This window comes from Schistocerca americana, chromosome 6, assembly GCF_021461395.2.
Source record: "Schistocerca americana isolate TAMUIC-IGC-003095 chromosome 6, iqSchAmer2.1, whole genome shotgun sequence".
Classification (NCBI taxonomy): domain Eukaryota; kingdom Metazoa; phylum Arthropoda; class Insecta; order Orthoptera; family Acrididae; genus Schistocerca; species Schistocerca americana.
Window position 1 is genome coordinate 86,965,243 of NC_060124.1, and position 21,022 is coordinate 86,986,264.

The following is a 21,022-nucleotide window of genomic DNA, read 5'->3' on the forward strand; positions in this document are numbered from 1 at the left end:
CACCTTCTGGTGGTAAATCACTACTGGAGAAACCAGTGCACGTCATACTATGTATATTGGAGGCTCCGCCCACTTCTGACGGAATGATGTCATTACTAACCAATGGGTTATAGGTCGAATAACAATGTAAAATTTCTTAGTTAAAATAACATTGCCAAGAAAGGAAAATAAACACACACTAAAATTAGGTTGTTCAACAGCTGTTGTCAATTAAGAAGCATTAAAAATATTTAAACATGAAGGATAAATGAACTTCGTTTTGACAGTATGTGGGTTGCCCTCTCAAGGCCTGTTAGTGAACTTTTTGGAACCACTGGTTGCCATAGTGAAGTTGGACGCCGTTCCAAAGATGTGGCAGCAGGCTTCTTTCCACTGAAGTTGTTGTAAAGTCGATAGGCGAACTAGTGGTTGCCATGGTGAGGATAAACGCCAGTGCAAAGATGTGGCAGCAGGCTTCTTCCTAACGAAGTTGTTGCGAAAGTGGAATGCCAAAGACTGTCACGTCAGACGATGTACTATTGAGCAGCAACATGTCTTTATTGAAACGATTCTCAATGAGCAGTCTGCAGTACTCGTTAACTGACATGTGTAGTACACGCTGCACAGATACGATTTACTGGTGTAATAAGAGACTTCCATTTACATAGAATACATAAGAATCGAGAGGGCACAGTAGTCGCGCATATTTATGAAATATTGTCCATGAAGTTCATATGTAGATACCATTTTTTTTACATGCGACAATTTTTAAAAGGCATTGCTATGTCTTATGTTGCATGGCGATACAGAAACTAACGGGTGAAAAATAAAACATGTTTGCTCACCTTAATGTTACTAACGGTTTTTCTTTCTGGTGATATGCAATGTTTGAAATTCGTGCCCAGACCTCATATGGACGATCTGACCTCATAAGTAGTTCTTAAGAAAACCGTACTGGCATTCTTACATAATCAAAAACCTGCTGCCATATTTTCTCAATTAATAACCTGAAGCCTCGTTCACAGACGCTACTGAGGCAACGTCACTGCTCGTGGCATGTTGTAGTGGCATCACAGTTGATTGAGTAACTACCTAGTTGTAGGCCACGTAACTGCAGTGCTTGCGCTTCCAGATATGCCACTAAAAATTGAAAGTCCATTTTACATAATGGAAATAAAATGAGCGTATGGCGTTGTTGGCCGGGAGGCCCCATTCGGGGAAGTTCGGCAGCCAAGTGCAAGTCTTGATCCAGTCGATGCCACTTTGGACGACTTGTGTGCCAGTGATGAGCGTGAATTGACGATGAGGACAACACAATGCCCAGTCCAAGAGCGGAGAAAATCTCCAGCCTGGACGGGAATGTAAAAATGTTCAAATGTGTGTGAAATCTTATGGGACTTAACTGCCAAGGTCATCAGTCCCTAAGTTTACACACTACTTAACCGCCGGCCGGGGTGGCCGAGCGGTTCTAGGTGCTACAGTCTGGAACCGCGCGACCGCTACGGTCGCAGGTTCGAATCCTGCCTTGGGCATCGATGTGTGTGATGTCCTTAGGTTAGTTAGATTTAAGTAGTTCGAAGTTCTAGGGGACTGATGACCTCAGATGTTAAGTCCCATAATGCTCAGAGCCATTTGAATCATTTTCTCCACGCCAGCTGCCGCTCCACGATCCGAGGACTGCTGCCTGATTGCGCAGTCCTCGGCGCCCGATGCTCTGCCGCCGCATTTACTGGGCCGCTCGCCATCGCTGAGTCCACCGGCCGCCGCTCGTACCTCATTACGAGAGGTGTTCGAAAAGATTCTAGCCCGAGATACGAGGATTGGAACTTTAGTAGTGGCAACTATTTACTTACAGCTGGTACAAAATAGATACGTGTTTCAAAGTTTTACTGACCTTCACAAGTAGTCACCAGCATTGTGTATAGTCCGTTGCCAGCGATGTGGAAGTCGTAGGATACTCCTAGCAGTGCCAGTTGTGTTGACAGTTCGAGCGGCGCGGTCTATTGCCCGATGAATTTGTAGCAGTTCTGAAGTGAATGCCGTGAACTGTTTCCTTCAGTTTAGAAATCGAGTTGAACTCACGAAGGCTGAGGGGGAGTGCAGTAGGTGATATACCGCTTTGTAGCCCCATCAGTAAAACAAATCAGCTTGCACTGTTCGTGCATGAGCATCGTCCTGCAAAATGATGGTCAGGTCCCGCAAAAGTGTCATCACTTCTGTCTTTAGGCTGGTAATAGGTTGTGTTCCAAAAATTAACAGGATAGAGACAGAAGTCTGGCGCGGCGCTAATGCCCTCTTCAACTAGGGGCCGCTGCTGTCGCGTTGTCGCCCTGGTAGGATGTCGGCCAGCTTGCGATTGGCTGACATCTTGTCACAGCCTTCTCGTCTCCGTCATTTCCGACTGGTGTGCCGGTGCTGACTTTACGCCGCAACAGTGTCGATTGTTCACACAAATTACAACCTTATATCTGCAGTGATTCAAAAATCGCCCAAAGTTTTAGCTGCGGTGGAACAAAACCGGAAGCTATTGTGCGGGTAGTATTGGCCAAAAAATCTGTTTAAAATATCTTGAAGACCACCCAAAAAAATCTATTCTATAGTGGCAGACGCAAGTAATAAGAAAAATTAGAAATTGCTTAGTATTCCTTGATTATGTTACTAGGGTTGTAAGCTGTCGACAGGAATTTGTAAAATCTCACGCTGAATTTGTATATCAAGTTTCGAAGTTGTTAGTAGAGACAATGGCGAAGAATGGAGTGTCGTTAAATAAAGTTTCGGCGTTCGCCGCTCACAAAGCTAAATGTAAACTTCCGCAAAAATTATTCCATTTATACACTTCTTTTAGCTGAAAATGACAAAATTGTCAGAGCTACTTGCCCCAGCCATATTCTTCACAATGCTGCGAAATATAGTACTGATAAACTCGAAGAGGATGTAGAAAGTTTGGTGCTGAAAATATGCAGTTACTTCAGAAGATCTGAGAAACGAAGAGCGGACTTGCAATTCCAGTTGTAAGAAATAATAAAACACACTGCCACGAGATTTTTATCTCCTGGTCTTGCTGTCGGAAGAGTATTAAAAATATAGCCTGCACTAAAATCTAATTTTGTGGAATTCCGCAATGAATGTCATCTTCCATTAGAAAACATAATAACATGTGGAGAAGAATAGAAAATTTTTTTGGCGTATTTGTCGTTTCTGCATAACGTAATGTTTTCGGTAGAAACAACGTTGAAGAAGATTGGATCAGATTCTCTGTCAGTTGTTGATATGCATGTTGTATGTTTTCGATAGAAGCAACAATGAAGACGATTGAATAAGATCTCTGTCAGCTGTTGACATACATGCTCAAATGCACGGGATAGGCGAAAAGATTGAGCAAAGAACAAAACACAACTTTTTTCCGAAGGAAGACAAGAGAAATAATGCGTATGGTTCAGCACTAACGGAAAAGAAGCTATTCGGAACGATTTTCTACAGTTCTACACCAATTTTGTGGGATATTTTGTTATCACGATATGATTTCTGAGAAAACAACATCCTTTCAAAGATGCTATTTCTAAATTAATGTCACCGACAAATTACGACCATTTTCAGAAAGCTGCGGAGTTCTTAAGAGGAGGGGAAGAGATTAGTGTTAAACGCCGCGTCAACTACGAGGTTATTAGAGACGGAGCACAAGTTCGGATGATGGGGAGGGAAACCGGCCGTGCACTTTCAAAGGAACCATGCCGGCATTTTCGTGAAGCGATTTACGGAAATCACGGAAAACCGAATTCATGATGACCGGATGCGGGTATGAACCGTCGTCCTCCCGAAGCACTGCACCATCTCGCTTTGTGGGAACTTTTAATTATCGATCAACAGAACATGGACTACTTATACGAGGAATTTCAAACAATTAAAAGAAGCCTGGACATGACAAAAACAAGGGTGCGATTGAGAAATGGAAGAAACTCACGGAAGGCTTTTCCAAGAATGAAATCACTTTCATTTTTCACGTCTTATTGTTCGTCTTTAGTATCCCCAGTTCCAGCTACTTTGTAGAAAGAGTTTTTTCACAGATGACCTTAAAATGGACTGAATTACGAAAGAAATACACCCTGAATTTGATTAAAAGTGAGTTGATGACCAATTTCAGCTATGATTATAACTGCACTGATTTTTAAATATATAAAATCAAACAAATGCATGCTAAAACTTACGCGTTCTTAATTAAAATATAATCACAAAGGAATAATTTTTTCGTTTGTCCCGGGTAAAGCAGTGGAATCCCATTTCTTTTGCCCAACTGAACATTTGTCCCTGGCAACCCTACTCCGTACATAATGGTTGCCCCACTCCCTGGTCAGAGAGCCAGCCAGGTCTGTGGCTATACCCACATTATAGCAATAGAGGACGTGACCGCCCATGCCCCTATTTAAATGTCTTGTGGCTGCTGTCTTATTGAAAGGCATAATCTTCATTCTTTATGGTTGCCAGGAATTTTTTTCTTAAATTTATTGGCTTTCGGGACATGCCCACTCAGGCATCTCTATAGTGGAATGTCAATGATGACGATACAAATGTAAGGAAAACAAAACACGCAGTCACAGAGCAGAGAAAAATCCCCGACGCGGTCGGGAATCGAGCCCAGGTCTCTTTGCTTGGTAATCAACCGCTCAGATACCGAGTCGGACAGGCCGCCATCAATGTAAACACGGGGAACGACAAAGCTTCGGCCTTGGTCGATGTCACCCCTACGTGTTAAATAATGCTGCTAGTTGTGCTGCATGCAATACGGAGTAACGGTTAGCGACGCTGGCTGGCATACTGCGAGTTGGTTCAAATGGCTCTGAGCACTATGGGACTTAACATCTGTGTTCATCAGTCCCCTAGAACTTAGAACTACTTAAACCTAACTAACCTAAGGACGACACACGCATCCATGCCCGAGGCAGGGTTCGAACCTGCGACCGTAGCGGTCGCGCGGTTCCCGACTGAAGCGCCTAGAACTGCTCGGCCACTCCGGCCGGCATACTGCGAGTAGCCAGTTCAAATCCAATCACGAGCAAATATTTGCTTCTTAGTATTTATCATTTCTAGAAGGTTCTCGAAATTCTTGATGTTTGTAATGACTGCATATTACTTCACTGGCGGCCCTTGATTGCGTTTACTCTAGAATGATAGTCATCGGCTGCTCTTCAATAACTGAGGCATTTTTTGTTACTAAGGGCAGCAAGTAAGGTAAGTTATAAACCATTTCAGAGCAAAATACGTGCTAACACATTCACTGGGTGAAAACTGAATTCAACCAAAGATAGTATTGCCAACATAAAAAAATATGTCTCACGAACTCACTGACTAATGCACATGTAACATGCGTGTGACATACAGTTTCTCTGGCTGTAACTGCCACTGCTGCCCCATCGACCCATTTTTAATTAGTGGCCTCAGATGTTATTCGCCAGCGATTGACGATTTCAAGAGCGCAGTAGGTGTTAATGACGACAGGAGTTGTAGCTTAATTATTACCTAATATACTGTCAATTCAGCCTCATCGTCAATTAACCGTATGGTTCAATGGTTTGTAATATGAAGGAGAATTCCATAAAAAATGACCGTGGTTGATAAATACAAATCATTTAAATAGGCTAGGCTTACTGATTGATATGGTTCATATTGCTCTGAGCACTGTGGGACTCAACATCTGTGGTCATCAGTCACCTAGACTTAGAACTACTTAAACCAAACTAACCTAAGGACAGCACACACATGCATGCCCGAGGCAGGATTCGAAACTGCGACCGTAGCAGCAGCGCGGTTCCGGACTGAAGCGCCTAGAACCGCTCTGCTACATCAGCCGGCGATATGGTCTGGGATGAAGAAACTGATGCAGTAAACACAAAGAACAGCATAATGTTAACAAAATGAAAATTAAAATGGAATATCAATTCATTTTGTATTTTTAATTGTTGCACAATTGCTTTTCATTCTTTAAGCCTGCTGTATAGTTTTGGGACGTGAGAGTTTCGTCTCAGACCTTCTCTCCTTTAATTTCTGTATTGAAAAAAAATATGTAAAACACACACACACACACACATATCCTGGAAGAGGAGTGGGACGGAGGCAGGGGGGGAGGAGGGAGGTGGGAGTGGAGAGAGGGAGGGGGATTATGCACGGAAGTTGCAACGCTCATGCTGTTTTTCCTGTATGGTGAGTTTCGGTCGTGTTCATTTGCTTCTGTAGAGTATTCCCTCCTTCATGTTTTCTTTTCCTGTTGCAGTCACGGCTGGAGTTCTTCGTGGCTCACAGCTTCTGTGGAACCTCAACAACATCTCTTGCCCACTACGCTCAGAATATAAAAACTGGTAAGTTGTCACGAGTCTCGGCACACTGCTATCTAAATCTACATCTACACATACACTCCTCAAGCTCCTTTCGGCGTGACACAAGGCATTTCTGATTTTGTCCATTCCTCTTCCCCCTTTACTTGCATTCGCGAATGATGCGTGGGATCTATCGTCGTGGGTATTACCTCTAATTTAACTAGTTTTCACGCCGTAGTGATTTCGCGAGGAAGTAACAGCCTGCCGGTTGCTCTTGGATCGTACGCTCTCCGAATTTCAGCTTTATACGCACAAAGTAACCTTAGTACCTTCTAACACAGGGCTTAGTTGAGCATCTCCGTAACGCTCTTGCTGTTACGAAATAATCACGTGACGAAACATAGTACGATCTCTGTCACTTCCGTTAGTTCTCCTTGGAAAGGGTCCCAAACTCAAGGACAAGATTCAAATGTTCGTCGAACAAGTGTTTCGTAAGCTACCCTATTTCTTGACTGAATTATGTTTACTTAAAATCCTCCGGATATATCTCAGCTGGACTTCCGCTTTTCCAAAAATTTGGTTTAATTGATCAGTCCGCTTTATGTAGCTCTAGATGGTTACTCTCTTTTGTAAACCCTCGTCGCCGTTTTGTAAAGGCCTCGTCGCTGCTGCTGAGGTCAAATTGCCACTGTTAAGGACGAGTTACAGAGTTCGTGAAGCGGCATCTGGTGCAGTATACTGCCAAGACAATTTCACCCTCCTACTATTACACACCTATGTCCCAGGGTCAGGTAACAGGATAGGAGAACAAAGTTCTACAACACTCTAGCAAATTAATGACAAAGTCACACAAATGAGTTAAAAGGTTTAGTTCTCTTTGTGACTAGTTGAATAATGAAATCTGCAACACTGTATGTAATATAACACTAAAAAATCAGTCCTGGACGATGATCTATAATGAAGTGGGCAAAAGCTGCTCTTCTACCGAGTATCCTTCTGTCCATTGTCGTCCGGTCATTGGAGGATTGCACTCGGCTTGCAATTGGCCGAAGCGAAGTCGATATCTTCATCCTCAGCGCCTCCCGTCGCGCTGATGAAACTCACGCAAGTGGCGAGTCTCAATGGCATTGCCACCAGCTCGTATCTTTGCGCCTGCGATGCTTTTGCCCTGGCTGTGTCTTGTTCGAACGACACAGCGCTCTCTAAGTATTTTACGGATGTTACTGTTTCCAACGATTTTCAGCCAATAGCGTAATCGAACAGTAATATACTTTTCGCCTCTTTACGCGCAGTATGTTATATTTGTTTTCGTTCTGGGTCAAATGAGAGTTCACGCATCAACCGTCATGCCTCTTCAGGTCTTCTTGCGTTATGCCATCGTTTTCTGGCTGCCCAACCTCCCTACAGACAACATCATCGTCTGCCAAAAGGATCACTGATATCCCAACGGTATCCATAAAATCAGTAATACATAATGTAAACATTAACGGCCCTACAACACTCCCTTGATACATCCATTAGTTTTTGTTACGTTAACCCATTCGGGCAATGATAACTTTTTTCCTGAAAACAAAATCATGGCTTTGCTATCCAGTTCTTCGACTCAAATTATAATTTTTCAGATGTATAAAAGATTCCGAAGTGCTCCCCCCCCCCCCCCCCCAAAGGGGGATAGAACGCGTCCCCAAATGAGGACATTGTGTTCAAGTGGGTGCAGTACAAGTCGAAAAGTCAAAGTATTGTACTGATTTTATTTCACCAAAATACATAAATTACACGAAACTTAGTTAATGATTATATACATAAACTATGGTTTACACTTGTGAAGAATGGTAATCAAAAAAATCATTTTTTTCTATCCAGAAATAAGTGAATGTTATATTTTACACAATAAAATTTGGCTTTGCCTTTGCAACCCGGTTTCTTGCACCTGTCAAATGATTTTTGTCACTAACCACCGAAAGATGCCCAACGTTATCAAAAAAAAAAAAACATCAGCTTCTGGACAAATTCTCTACTGGCTCGTTTTGAAGTACTTGGAGATGGCATAGGGCTCTCACTAGTGGGACGCCCCCTTTTCGTGGCAGCTTGCTTATCAATTTTTGTCAGTAATTTTGGCCACACTTGCCTAAAGTGAATCAAGTCAAGGCTCTTATTTTTAGGAACACCTAGTTCTGATGCGTTTTTCTTGTACTCAGTCCAAGGATTTACACATGAAACATCAATTGCATGAGCAAACTTGCGAAGCGTCCACTTTCGCGATCGGATGAATGTGCGATAAATTGTGATCAGAAAATCCAGTTTGTCGTCCCCTCCCACATGTTGATTGTAAACTTGAATAACTTCCGGCCAGTCGAGTGCAACATATTTCCCTTCAGTTTTATCTCATCTTTTACACATATCTCTGTTTCCAGTTCCCACAAAATTGGATGCCATTGCCAATGGCTTACCATCATACCATTTTGTTACTATAACGTCTACATCTTCATTTATTAGTTCCGCAGCAGACCCTCTATCACCTTTCTTCATGCCTTTTTCATTAGAAAAAGGTGGGTTCTCGAAAAGATTTTGGCACACAGTACATATTGCGTACATATTCTTATTTCTCAAGTACTGCAGGAGACTATAATTTGGGAAATAATTATCGAAAATGAGAAGCACATTTGTTTCATTGATTCTTTCTGCTAATTTTACCACTACTGATGCACTAAGACCAAAAAATTTTAATATTATTGGATCAAGTTACGCCGTCGAGCCTTGATATATTATAAAAACAAACATTTGACCGCTTGTTCCACAGAGTGCAAATATTTTTATTCCCCATGGTTTCGGTTTGCCCTTCACATAGTGTTTTACATTCAATGATCCCTTGAAAGGCACGATGCGCTCATCGACACTAAGATGTTGTTCTATTGGTAAACTCAGCAAACATTCCGTTATGGAATTGTGCATTGGTCTGACTTTCCAAAATCGATAATTTTTATCAGGATCATTTGTTATGTCAACACAGTGGAAGTTCTGTCCCAGCTTTAGGAACCGATTAACTGACATAGTGTCTGCTATTTGGGAAATACGTAGCTGCAGCAGTAGCATCTAATCCTGGGGCGTTTCAAATTTCCCATCAGAATGTGAATTCTTAAACTGAAAGTATTTCTTTTTCTGTCGTAAGAGCAAAGTTACCTACACTTCTGCAAACTGCATAAATATTTGTGCGTTTCACACATTTCTGCACAAGAACATCGGTGAAATATTTTTTTAAAAATTGGTAAGGGCTCTCAAAGTTATCCACCGGCTCAGAGTAACATTTGTACCATTCGATAAAAGGAGATACATAAGTGAGTCCCCTTTTCCTCCACCGTATATCTTTTTTAGGTGCTAATTGTCCAAAATGATGATGCCACTCTAGATCAACAACGCTTATCACATCAGTTTCAGGCACAATATCTATTTCAGTCTGGTCCCTTTAATCCCACAAACAACCACAATATCTATTTCAGGATTGTCTTGTTCATTGTCATCATTGTTTTGCGCTTCGATGATAAGGGGATCTGCAGAACCAATAATAAAAAATTCTATTGCAAAAGAAAAACTCATAAAAAAACGTACATCTGGGTAGCCCAGATGAAAATTCCGCTAAATTTATTTTATGTCGACTTTGAGGTGGGCACACGGCTATATTGACTTTTTCATCGCCTACATGATGAAGTAGGTTACAGGTTGAAAAACGGGCTTTAAACCGCCGAAAATGGCTGTCTAAAATCGTGTTTGGTTTCAAAAGCAGCTAACTGCATGTTGCCTTCGGGTGCAAAGCCCACTAAATGCCCAATAGACGTGGCTGTCTCCCTGCCGTGTCCGGATGCAAAGCAGGTGAACAGACATCAGAGACATACCAGTCTGGACATTCAAAGCTACCTTTCAGTCTGTTACGATTAGAAAGAATATGTTTCTTATTCAGCTTTAGGTTGGCTGCGCTGTAACAAATTCGTACGCAACAATAACAATCTCGCTACCAATGCATTGTCGATTGGATGGGACGAGTGTTTCGTGATTAGCTCACTTACCATGCACATGACGGGCTTTGCGTCTAGGCTACTCAGCTTACAATACCGTATGATATAAAAGTCTAACACTACCTCCAGCATTGTCCTCTTGTTCAAAATTATCGCCAGCATCACCGGATAGACCACCAATTTCAGATGAATGAAGGAGGTCTGTAACTGCTTCTTCTGTAAGTGGCGTTCGTCCATCTCGGACTCGGGGTATTGTGAAATTACCGTTAAATGACTAAAAAGACAGCGAAATAACGTCCTAAATTTCTATGCTATTACAACCTTTGAATCACAATGTCCTCACTTGGAGACATGTATGAAGTTATAAATATGTCACTTACCTTTCGTTCTGAAAGACACCTTTAGCTTTCACCTTCAAGGATGCACCTTTCTACGCACAAATAATTTTTTTTTTTACTTAAACTCAGAAGATATTAACCGGCTGATGGGAGGTACAAAGATTACTGGGAAGTGTCCATGTGACTGTGCACTATCAGTTTTGTTTTTTAGTACCACTGATTGACAGGAGATGCCGACACTGTTCTCATATAAACTCTCTGCTTGTGACAATATGATGACAACACTCACAAATTGGAATTATTTATTAATACCTTCAGCTGCTGACGGGCATTACTGTTGGCATTGCACTTGGTGGCACATAACCTTCTCCACAGATTCGCGAAACCCAAACCCTCCCGTTGGATTGCCACGCCGTAGAGCGTCATTCATCGCTCCAAATCACTCGTTGCATCGCTCGTTACACCATCTCTAGCGTCTCCTAGATCTGACAATGTATGGTTTATGAGTAGCTGCTCAGCCATTATACGCCATTCTTTTTCAACTCCCTACGCACTGTGATTGTACTGCTCCATTGCTAGTAGTACTCTGAAACTTACGAGAGGTTCCATTTGCTGATTTCATGAGACTTTTTACACAGCCGAAGAAACTGCTACGCCTGCCCAATATCGTGTTGGACCCCTCCGAGCACGCATAAGTGCAAAAACACGAAGTGGTATGGACTCGACTAATGTCGGAAGTAGTGCTGGAGAGAATTGACACCAGGAATCCTGCTGGGCTGTCCTTAAATCCGTAAGAGAACGAGGGGGTCGAGATCTCGTCTGATCAGCACTCAATAATATTCATGTCTGGGCATTTTGGTGGCCAGCGGAAGTGTTTACTCAGACTCAGAAGAGTGTTCCTGGAGCCACTCTGTAGCAATTCTCGACAAGTAGGGTGTCGCATTGTCTTGCTGGGATTACCCAAGTTCGTCGGAAGGCACAATGGACGTGAATGAATTATACAGGGTGCTTACGTACATGTTATCTGTCAGAATCGTATCTAGACGTATCAGGGATCCCATATTACTCCAACTGCACATGCCCCACAACATTACAGAGCTTCCAACAGATTGAGCAATGCCCTACTGACATGCAAGGTTCATGGATTCATGAAGTTGTCTCCATACCCGTACACGTCCATCCACTCGATACAATTTCAAACGAGACTCATCCGACCAGGCAACAATTTTCCGATCATTAACAGTGCATTGTCGATGTTGACGGGCCTAGGCGAGGGGTAACGTTTTGTGTCACGCAGTCATCAAGGGTACACGAGTCGGCCTTCGGCTCCGAAAGCCAATATCGATGCTACAATGGCATGTTATCAAGATTTAAGTGAATTTGAACGCGATGTTACAGTCGGCGCACGAGCGATGGGACACAGCATCTCCGAGGTAGTGATGAAGTGGGGATTTTACCATACGACCACTTCACGAGTGTATCGTGAATATCAGGAATCCGGTAAAACATCAAATCTCCGACATCTCTGCTGCTGGAAAAAGATGCTGGTAGTACTGGACCAACGAAGACTGAAGAGAATCGTTCAGCGTGACACAAGTGCAACCCTTCCGCAAACTGCTACAGATTTCAGTGCTGGGCCATCAACAAGTGTCAGCATGCGAACCATTCAGCGAAACATCATCGATATTGGCTTTGGGAGCCGAAGATCCACTCATGTACTTTTGATGGCTGCACGACTCGAAGTTTTACGTCTCGCCTGGGCCCGTCAACACCGACATTGTACTGTTGATGATGATGTCGCCTGGTCGGAAGAGTCTCATTCCAAATCGTGTCGACGGGAAGGACGTGTAGGGGTATAGAGACAACCTCAAGAACTCATGGGCGTTACATGTCAGCAGGGGACTGTTCAAGCTACTGGAGGCTATGTAATGGTGTAGGGCATGTGCTGTTAGAGTGATATGGGACCCCTGATGCGTCCAGATACGACTCTGAAAGGTGACACGTACGTAAGCATCCTGTCTGATCACCTGCATCCATTCCGATGAACTTGGACACCGCGCGATCGCTACGGTCACAGGTTCGAATCCTGCCTCGGGCATGGATATGTGTGATGTCCTTAGGTTAGTTAGGTTTAAGTAGTTCTAAGATCTAGGGGAGTGATGACCTCAGATGTTAAGTCTCATTGTGCTCAGAGCCATTTGAACCATTTGAACTTGGGAAATTCCAGCAGGACAATTCGACACCCTACACGTTTAGAATTGCTAGATAGTTACTTCTTCAGGAACTCTCTTCTGAGTTACTTCCCAGACATGAACATTATTGAGCATATCTGGGATGCCTTGCACAGTGCTGTTCAGAAGAGATCTGCACCCACTCGTATTCTTACTGATTTATGGACAGCCGTGCAGGATTCATGGTGCCAGTTCCCTCCAGCCCTGCTTCAGACATTAGTCGAGTCCATGCCACGTCGTGTTGCGGCATTTCTGCGTGCTCGCGGGGGCCCTACACGATATTACGCAGGTGTACTAGTTTCTTTGGCTCTTCAGTACAGATCCAAGCGCCGTTGTGTATGGCACTCTGGTCCTAATGGATTAGCAGAGCGCGTTGAGTTTCGCAATATTTCTGTCTGCGAAATTCATGTTCATATTTATAAAGGAGGTTTTTCTTTCCCAAACCGTTATAATTCGTGAGCATAAAATTTTGTTCCATTATTCAGCAGATTCTTATCATCATTATAGGCCGCTATGGAGGAGCAAGGTCTTTTACGTAACCGGTATAGAGTCTCACAAGTATCAAATCCGTTCCAGATGTCAGTTTTGAGCGATTTTAGTTAATTTTTGGTCTTGCGATCACAAACGCCAGTATCTGCAATTTCGGTGATTTGTAGCGAAACATAAGTCCCGTAATTCAGTCGGTCTTTCTGTGTATAAGCTGTATGGTGTGTTGTGTCTAGGAATCCTGCATACACGGTTCGCTAGGCAAGCAGTCAAACAACCCGAATTAATTAGTTTTATTAGAAAAAGACAAGTACAAATACAGGGTGTGGTAGATAAGTAATGAGACTGGCCGCCGCGCGGCGCCCCAGTCGCTCGTAGGGCGGTTTCCACCTGTACGTCACGTCGTGGGGGATCTGAGCTAACAATAGAACCGGTTCGCAGTCGCGTCGGAGCTCTGGTGCAGTGAGGGTCGAGCTTCGCGTATTACGTTGTTTGTGTGCCCGTGACACTTGTGAAAACGCTGAAGATGGATCGCTCGATAGAACAGCGATATGCAATCAAATTTTGCTTTCGCTTGGGCAAAAGTGCTTCGGAAACTTTTGCTATGATTACGGAGGCCCACAAAGAAGACTCCCTATCAAGAGCTCAAGTGTTCTGGTGGTTTAATGAATTTAAAAACGGGAGGGAATCCGTTGAAGACATGGAACGATCTGGACGCCCTTCAACGAGTCGTGTGGATGAAACGGTGGCCAAAGTGAAAGAACTCCTGGACTCCGACCGTCGTTTAAGTCTCAAAATGATCGCCGATGAGGTCCCCGTGAATAAATTTACGGTTGACCAAATTGTTACACAAGATTTGATGATGAGGAAAGTTTGCGCAAAATTGGTTCCCCGAGTGCTCACCGCCGAACAAAAGCAACAACGAGTGGACGTTTGCCGTGAGATGTTGAATGATTTGGAAAATAATCCACACTTTTTAAACAACGTAGTAACAGGCGACGAATCGTGGACATTCCAGTACGACCCGGAGACGAAAGCCCAGAGCTCGGAGTGGCTCACACCGGCATCCCCGCGGCCGAAGAAAGCAAGAATGTCGAAGTCCCGCATCAAGACAATGCTGATTGTGTTTTTCGACAAGCGGGGGTTAATTCACAAAGAGTTTGTCCCTCAGGGGAAGACTGTCAATGCCGAATTCTACAAAGAAGTCCTTCAGCGATTGCACAGAGCCGTCAAATGGAAGTGACAGGACCTTGCTCAACGCTGGCGTCTCCACCACGACAACGCTCCGGCGCACACAGCGTTCCTCGTGACCTCCTACTTGACCCGAATTGGAGTTGAAGTTTTGCTGCAGCCACCATACAGCCCTGACTTGAGTCCTTCTGATTTCTTCCTATTTCTGAAGGTCAAAAGATGCCTGAAGGGTCATCGTTTCGACGATATTCCGAACATCCAACGTGCTGTCACGAAGGCACTAACTGGGATAACTCAAACGGACTACAGTGGGGCCTATGAAGCTTGGAAAACGCGCTGGCAACGTTGTGTCGACGCCCAAGGCGAGTACTTTGAAGAATATTAACGTTTTGTACAAATTGGATCAATAAATTTGTTTTTCTAGACTGAGTCTCATTACTTATCTACCACACCCTGTACTTAACTTTGATCTGAGAATTCTTGTAGTCCTTTATACAAGATCATTCACAAGTGCAATTACACAGATGTGTCGCAAGCAAAGGGCGACACACAAAATAACCTGTCTTCTTCAGAACACTTCTGGTCCTAGCGACCACAACTAACAAAAATATGTCAATTGAACTGCAGTGACTGCTGGTCTCTTAACTGTGCCACATAGAAATTGCTAGTGAAGAGGCTACGATGCGTCGGCTAACGAAGTGGCGAACGTTGAAGCTGCTATCGAAGTGTTGTGCCACCAGTCGGGCGCAGCGCGTATGTCGTCTTCACCCAGGGGCCGCTGCTGACGCTTTGTTGTCCTGGAGGGAGGTCGGTCAGCGTGCGATTGACTGACGTCTTCTCACAGTCTTCTCTTCTCAGTCGTCCCCGAGTGTTATGCCGGCGCTGATTTTACTCCGTAACATGGTGTTAGATACTGCACGAAATACTGCGTGCTGTCAATCGAGTTTCATATCAAGCAGAACACCGCATTCCAAGGACACTTGGTACACAGCCTCCTGGCCACTACCTTCGGTCTTAACATCGATTCATTTCGAGTTTACTTCGCACCAATGTAGCTTAATAAGTATGCCAGATTTCTGAGAAAGACCGGTATATTTTTCAAACCACGGTAATACTGTGTTGACAGCGTGTGGAGATGTTAGTTGTTGGTCGTCTTAGGTTGTTAACCTCACGTGCGACGCATAAGCTGGAGAAAAACGAGTTTCGTACTTGTACTGAACATTTTAATTTTAAGAGTTCGGTTGGTATACGTATCACAACCAAACTAGATTAAATTCGTGCAGACGCTGCACTGGTATCGAAGATGGTGTAGTAGTTGTTAAATGACTGTGAACGTATTCGCAGATGCGTGGTCGGAACGTACAGTTGAAATTATCGCCAAAAATCATCGCCCAGTTTGATGATATGGCGTTACAAGATTGTGAATTATTGTGTGCATTATCGCTGATGTTTCAGAAACCGTAGTTGTACGATTACACTCCGTTCTTCACGAAAAATAAGACACGAAGAAGTCTAGTGCGCACTGGGTGCCACAAGTACTTATTTTTAGCCGGTGCAGGAGACTATTTCAACAAAGAATTTGGCAATTTTAGATGCCAAGCGTTGGATGTTTTCCGCGTTTTTGTGACTGTGTATTTGACTTGAATCCGTCATCACACTCTTGGGCCCAACAATCAGAACGATATAGTGCATAAGAATATTATAATAGCTCCTCAAACAATTTGATTTATACAAAAAGAAAAACAGGGACCATTATCGCACTTTCTCTTACTGACACCACCTACAAAGTGAAATTTATGCTGAAGATTCCAGATGTTTATGAAATCAGGAAGGGGGTCGGGCGAGGAGATGAACTCTTGCCTCTAATTTAAATGCTTTTGTGTGCTCGAGAAAGTGATCCGCGAATAGCGAAAAGAAACGAGTGACAAACCCGCAGAAGATGGAGTCAGGCTTAGCAATAGAAACATGAACTTGGCAGTTAACTGCCTAACCTTGGCAAACGACACCCAAATTTTTCAGATTCGCTAGACTCGGCTGCAGAACCAACAGTTTAGTTAGTAGTTTTTTTTTTAGTTATGTCATGTTCCGTAGATCATTTTCCCGATTATTTTATCGATATGATGAGGAACAGGTCAGATTACAAGATATATATACAGACATGAATAGTGCTAATATTAATATTACTAAAATTTTTAGTTCTACACATGCAACTACATTTAGAAGTACAATCTTTTTTTTTGAGATGGATTATTTGTAACGAATTTCATTAGCGAATATATGTACTCTGATGTTGCAGTTAAAAACCTAACTCCTTGAAAAGGTGCCTACATGACGTCCTTGGGTGAACACCACTAATTATTCTCACTGCTCTCTTGTGCAATCAATACTTTATGTCTAAGTGGTGAGTTACCCCAGAAAACTATTCCATAAGACATTATTGAGTGGAAATATGCAAAGTACGTTAGGATGCTGATCTGTTTATTACCAAGGCTAGCGATTATACAAAGAGCGAAAGAAGCTGAACTTAGTTGTTTGAGAAGCTCAGTAACATGCTTCTTCCAGTTCAAGCCGTCATCAATGTAAACACCCAAAAATTTGGAGAAATCTACCATGTTAACTGAGTCCTGTTCATATGCTACATCAATTGTCGGTATGACTCTATTCGGTGTACAGAACTGGATATAGTGAGTTTTTTTTCAAAATTAGAAGAGAGTCCATTTTCTGAGAACCACTTAATAATTCTTTGAAAGACATCCTAAACAGTATCTTCAGCTGCTTTTTCTGGAATGGGATTTATTATAACACTCATGTCATCTGCAAAAAGTACTAGTTCCGCTTGCTGAACGTTAAGTGGGAGGTCATTCACAGGAATAAGGAACAGCAGAGGACCTGAAATTGAACCCTGTGTTACTCCCTTTGTTATAACTCCCCATTCACTAGAATTTACCACCCTCCCAACATTATCTGTGCTATTCATCACAACTTTTTGCTTTCTGTTCATTAAGTATGATTCAAACCAGCTGTGTGTATAGCCTTCAATTCTATAGAACCTGAGTTTTTCTAAGAGTGTGACATGATCCACAATATCAAATGCCTTGAAGAGATCACGGCGATAATTTATTATTTAGGGCTTGTACTATTTGATGGGTAAATGTGTAAGTACCATTCTCAGTCGAGTAACCCTTCTTGAATCCGAACTGTGACATGCTGAGTATGAGTAAATTATTTTCACTTAAGTGTGAGACTACTCTTGAATACATAACTTTTTCGAATGTTTTAGAAAATGAAGTCAGCAATGAGATTGGTCTATAATTATTTAAGTCACTCTTGTCCCTTTCTTATGAAGAGGTTTGACAATTGCGTATTTCAATCTGTCTGGAAAAATTCCTTGTGCCAGCGAAGCATTACATATATCACTAAGGACTCCACTTATTAAATTAGAACAACACTTCAAAATTCTGTTAGAGCCTCCATCTACACCACATGAGCTCTTGTTTTTCAGTATATTAATAGTTCCCTTAATTTCAGTGGGGTATGTTGATGCTATTTCTAAAGGCCTAAAGTCCTGGGGAATGACATTTTTAACATATTTTTTTGCTTCTTCACCTGAAACCTTTAACCCTATTTCTGCTGCTACATTCAGAAAGTGATTGTTAAAAATACTTGCAACTTGTGAATTGTCACTCATAACATCATCATTTAGCTTTCTTGCTATGGTATGCTGTGCACTGTCAGCCTACCCCGTCTACCATTTGACAATATTCCACATAGATTTAATCTTATTAATTTCTATCAGAACACACAAGCTTCTCGACTTCTTAATGACTTTCCTTAAGACATTATAGAATCTTTTGTAGTGAGCAAGTAATGTCGGATCCTGACTTATTCCGACCTTTCCATATATTTCCCTCTTCCTCTTACACGATATCTTAATTCCCTTAGTAATGGAATGAAAACAGAAGCAGCAATGGCTTTTTTGGATAACGTTTCAGGAAAGCAACTCTCAAATATTGAGACAAATTTACGGTGGAATGAATTGAATTTGGCATCAGCATCATTTTATGTGTATACTTCATCCCATTCTACCTCTTCTAGGCTGCATTTCAAGGTCTGTATCCTGTTCACATTAATAAGCCTCCCTGCCTTGTATGAACGTGCCTGAATCCTTAAGGTGCTATATGTGTTATTTTCATTAACTGTGCATCATGATCAGATAACCCCTTAACAACTGGGTACACATTAATTGTTTCTGCCTGAGCACTGCGTATGCTGCCCTCGAGTTGGAAAATTTACAACAGATACTAGATTGTAACAACCAAACAAAGATTCTAGCTCATTTTTCCTATCCATATCTTTTAAGAAATCTACATTAAAATCACCACAAACCACTAAATGCTTCTCTTTGTCTGACAGGTAGCTCAATAATGCCTCAAGATTTTTCATGAATAGCTGAAAGTTACCTTGAGGTGATCTGTAGATTTTACAATTGCTATAGAAGTATATTACAGTAGCAACCCACAAGCACTTGCTTCAAGGATCTGATCCACACAAAAACTGTTTGTTTCAATATTTTTAACTTTGTGTCCAGTTTTTATATAAGTAGCAACTCCTCCTTTTTCCATGTTGACTCTACATGAATGCTATCTGTAATCGTTTAAATTTAATTTCTCCATCCCTGCGGTTACATGGTGTTCAGAGAGACACAAAACATCTATACCTTCAGAATTTACTACATTTTCTAGGCATACAAGAAGCTCATCTATCTTATTTTTCAGTCCTCTAATGTTCTGATGAAACACACATATTTTGTTTCTTTGGATAGTGCTACAGACATTATGTCACTGTTCTGTTTTAATCTCTTTCAATACTCTCTGTCTGTAACCTGACTCTAACCTAAAAAAAAAACAGTGGAATGAAAACAGAAGCAGCAAACGCTTTCCTTCGAGAAAAAGGAATTTATAGAAAAAAATTAATTCAGCACTCCACACCAGTACAGAGCTTACACAAGCTTAAACAGTCCCCTGCCGACATGCAGGATCCATGGATACATGAGATTGTCTCCATACCCGTACACATCCATCCGCTCGATACAATTGGAAGTGAGACTCGTCAGACAGGTTTCCAGTCATCGACAGTCCAATGTCGGTGTTGACGAGCCCACGTGAGGTGTAAAGCGTTTTGTTGTGCAGTCATCAAGGGTACACGAGTGGGCCTTCAGCTCAGAAAGCACATATCGATGATATTTCGTTGAAATATATGTATATAAAAGCAAATCACCACAAAATCTCCTCAATGAACAAACGAAGTTAGCCAACGCAGCCTTTCTTCAAAATTTCATTCACCTGCTTTCCAATTTAAAGTAAAAATAAAAACGTTCACTTTTGTAATATTTGTAATATTTATATATGCACATCCATCCCAACCCATTTACTGTGCTTTCAATTGAAGCCATAATATGTGCATAGTTGTAACATTTATTTATGTACGTCTGACCCTTATCATATACTTTTGTTTCAATGTATACCATAATATTTACGTAATATCACTGCAGTAACGCTTTATAACTGACTGCTTTTTTGTTTATCTTAATTTTCATCAGTTCTCTTTCAGTGTAAATAGTAAGTAACGTAACATTAGCAACTTGTAAATATCTACTGTCACATATGTGTACGTAAGGAAATATGTCTGGGAGTGGAAGTCTTTGGCATTGTTATGATTGTAATGTCGCCATCTTTGTATGCATACCTCCATCTGATGAAACTTGTAAGTGTGTGATTGGTACGTTTCATTATCTGCATATATATACACAAGAAGTGCATTATACAGTTTTCAGTGTTGCAAAATGATAAGCAACCTGCACTGGAACGTAATGGCGCGGATTCTTCATTGTAAGTAACCGAAACATCTTCCATTTAATAATAATAATTTGTTTATATCACCCAAATTTCGTCAGGTGCGGAAACAAAATACAAAATGTAATGTAAAATGTGAACTAGCCGTCTGAAGATGAACCTATCGGTTCGAAACCGGTAACGGCGCTGTTTAAGTAAATAAATAACATTATTGTCAAATTGTACAGGCTCTATTTTTTTATTTCCTCGTTTGGGCTAAGCTTGGAAATGGTCTATGACCAGAACAAGTAGCACTGTGCAAAATAAGACAGCTGAAGGTTTTCACCTTGAATTTCAACTTCTCAAGGAATATGGAAAATTAATCAAAATTTCTCAGCTCCCAGTGCACTGCGCTTAAAATGAGCCCATTAAAGCCCAGGCAGTCACCTATAATATCGTCAGAATCGCTACATGTAGTGGATTTCAACATGAGTAGGAAGTGGTCGCAAACCTGGAACAATATTCCCCATGAGGAATATCAGACCCTCATAAAACGTATCACGTGACCAGCTGTATGGAATTATCGCGACGTGCTTGGAAAACAATTAATAGGATGTGTACCAGCCATCGTATCTGTGACGAAAGCCT

At 42.0% G+C, this 21,022-nt stretch overlaps 1 protein-coding gene across 1 annotated transcript in view; it reads left to right on the plus strand.

The window, feature by feature from the left end:
- The window catches only part of LOC124619977 (lipase 3-like), a 114,073-nt gene that overhangs the window by 70,142 nt on the left and 22,909 nt on the right, over positions 1-21,022 (plus strand). Inside the window, exon 5 of the mRNA XM_047146640.1 lies at positions 6,245-6,329. Within this exon, the coding sequence (XP_047002596.1) occupies positions 6,245-6,329 (85 nt within the window). The remainder of the gene's footprint in view (positions 1-6,244; positions 6,330-21,022) is intronic.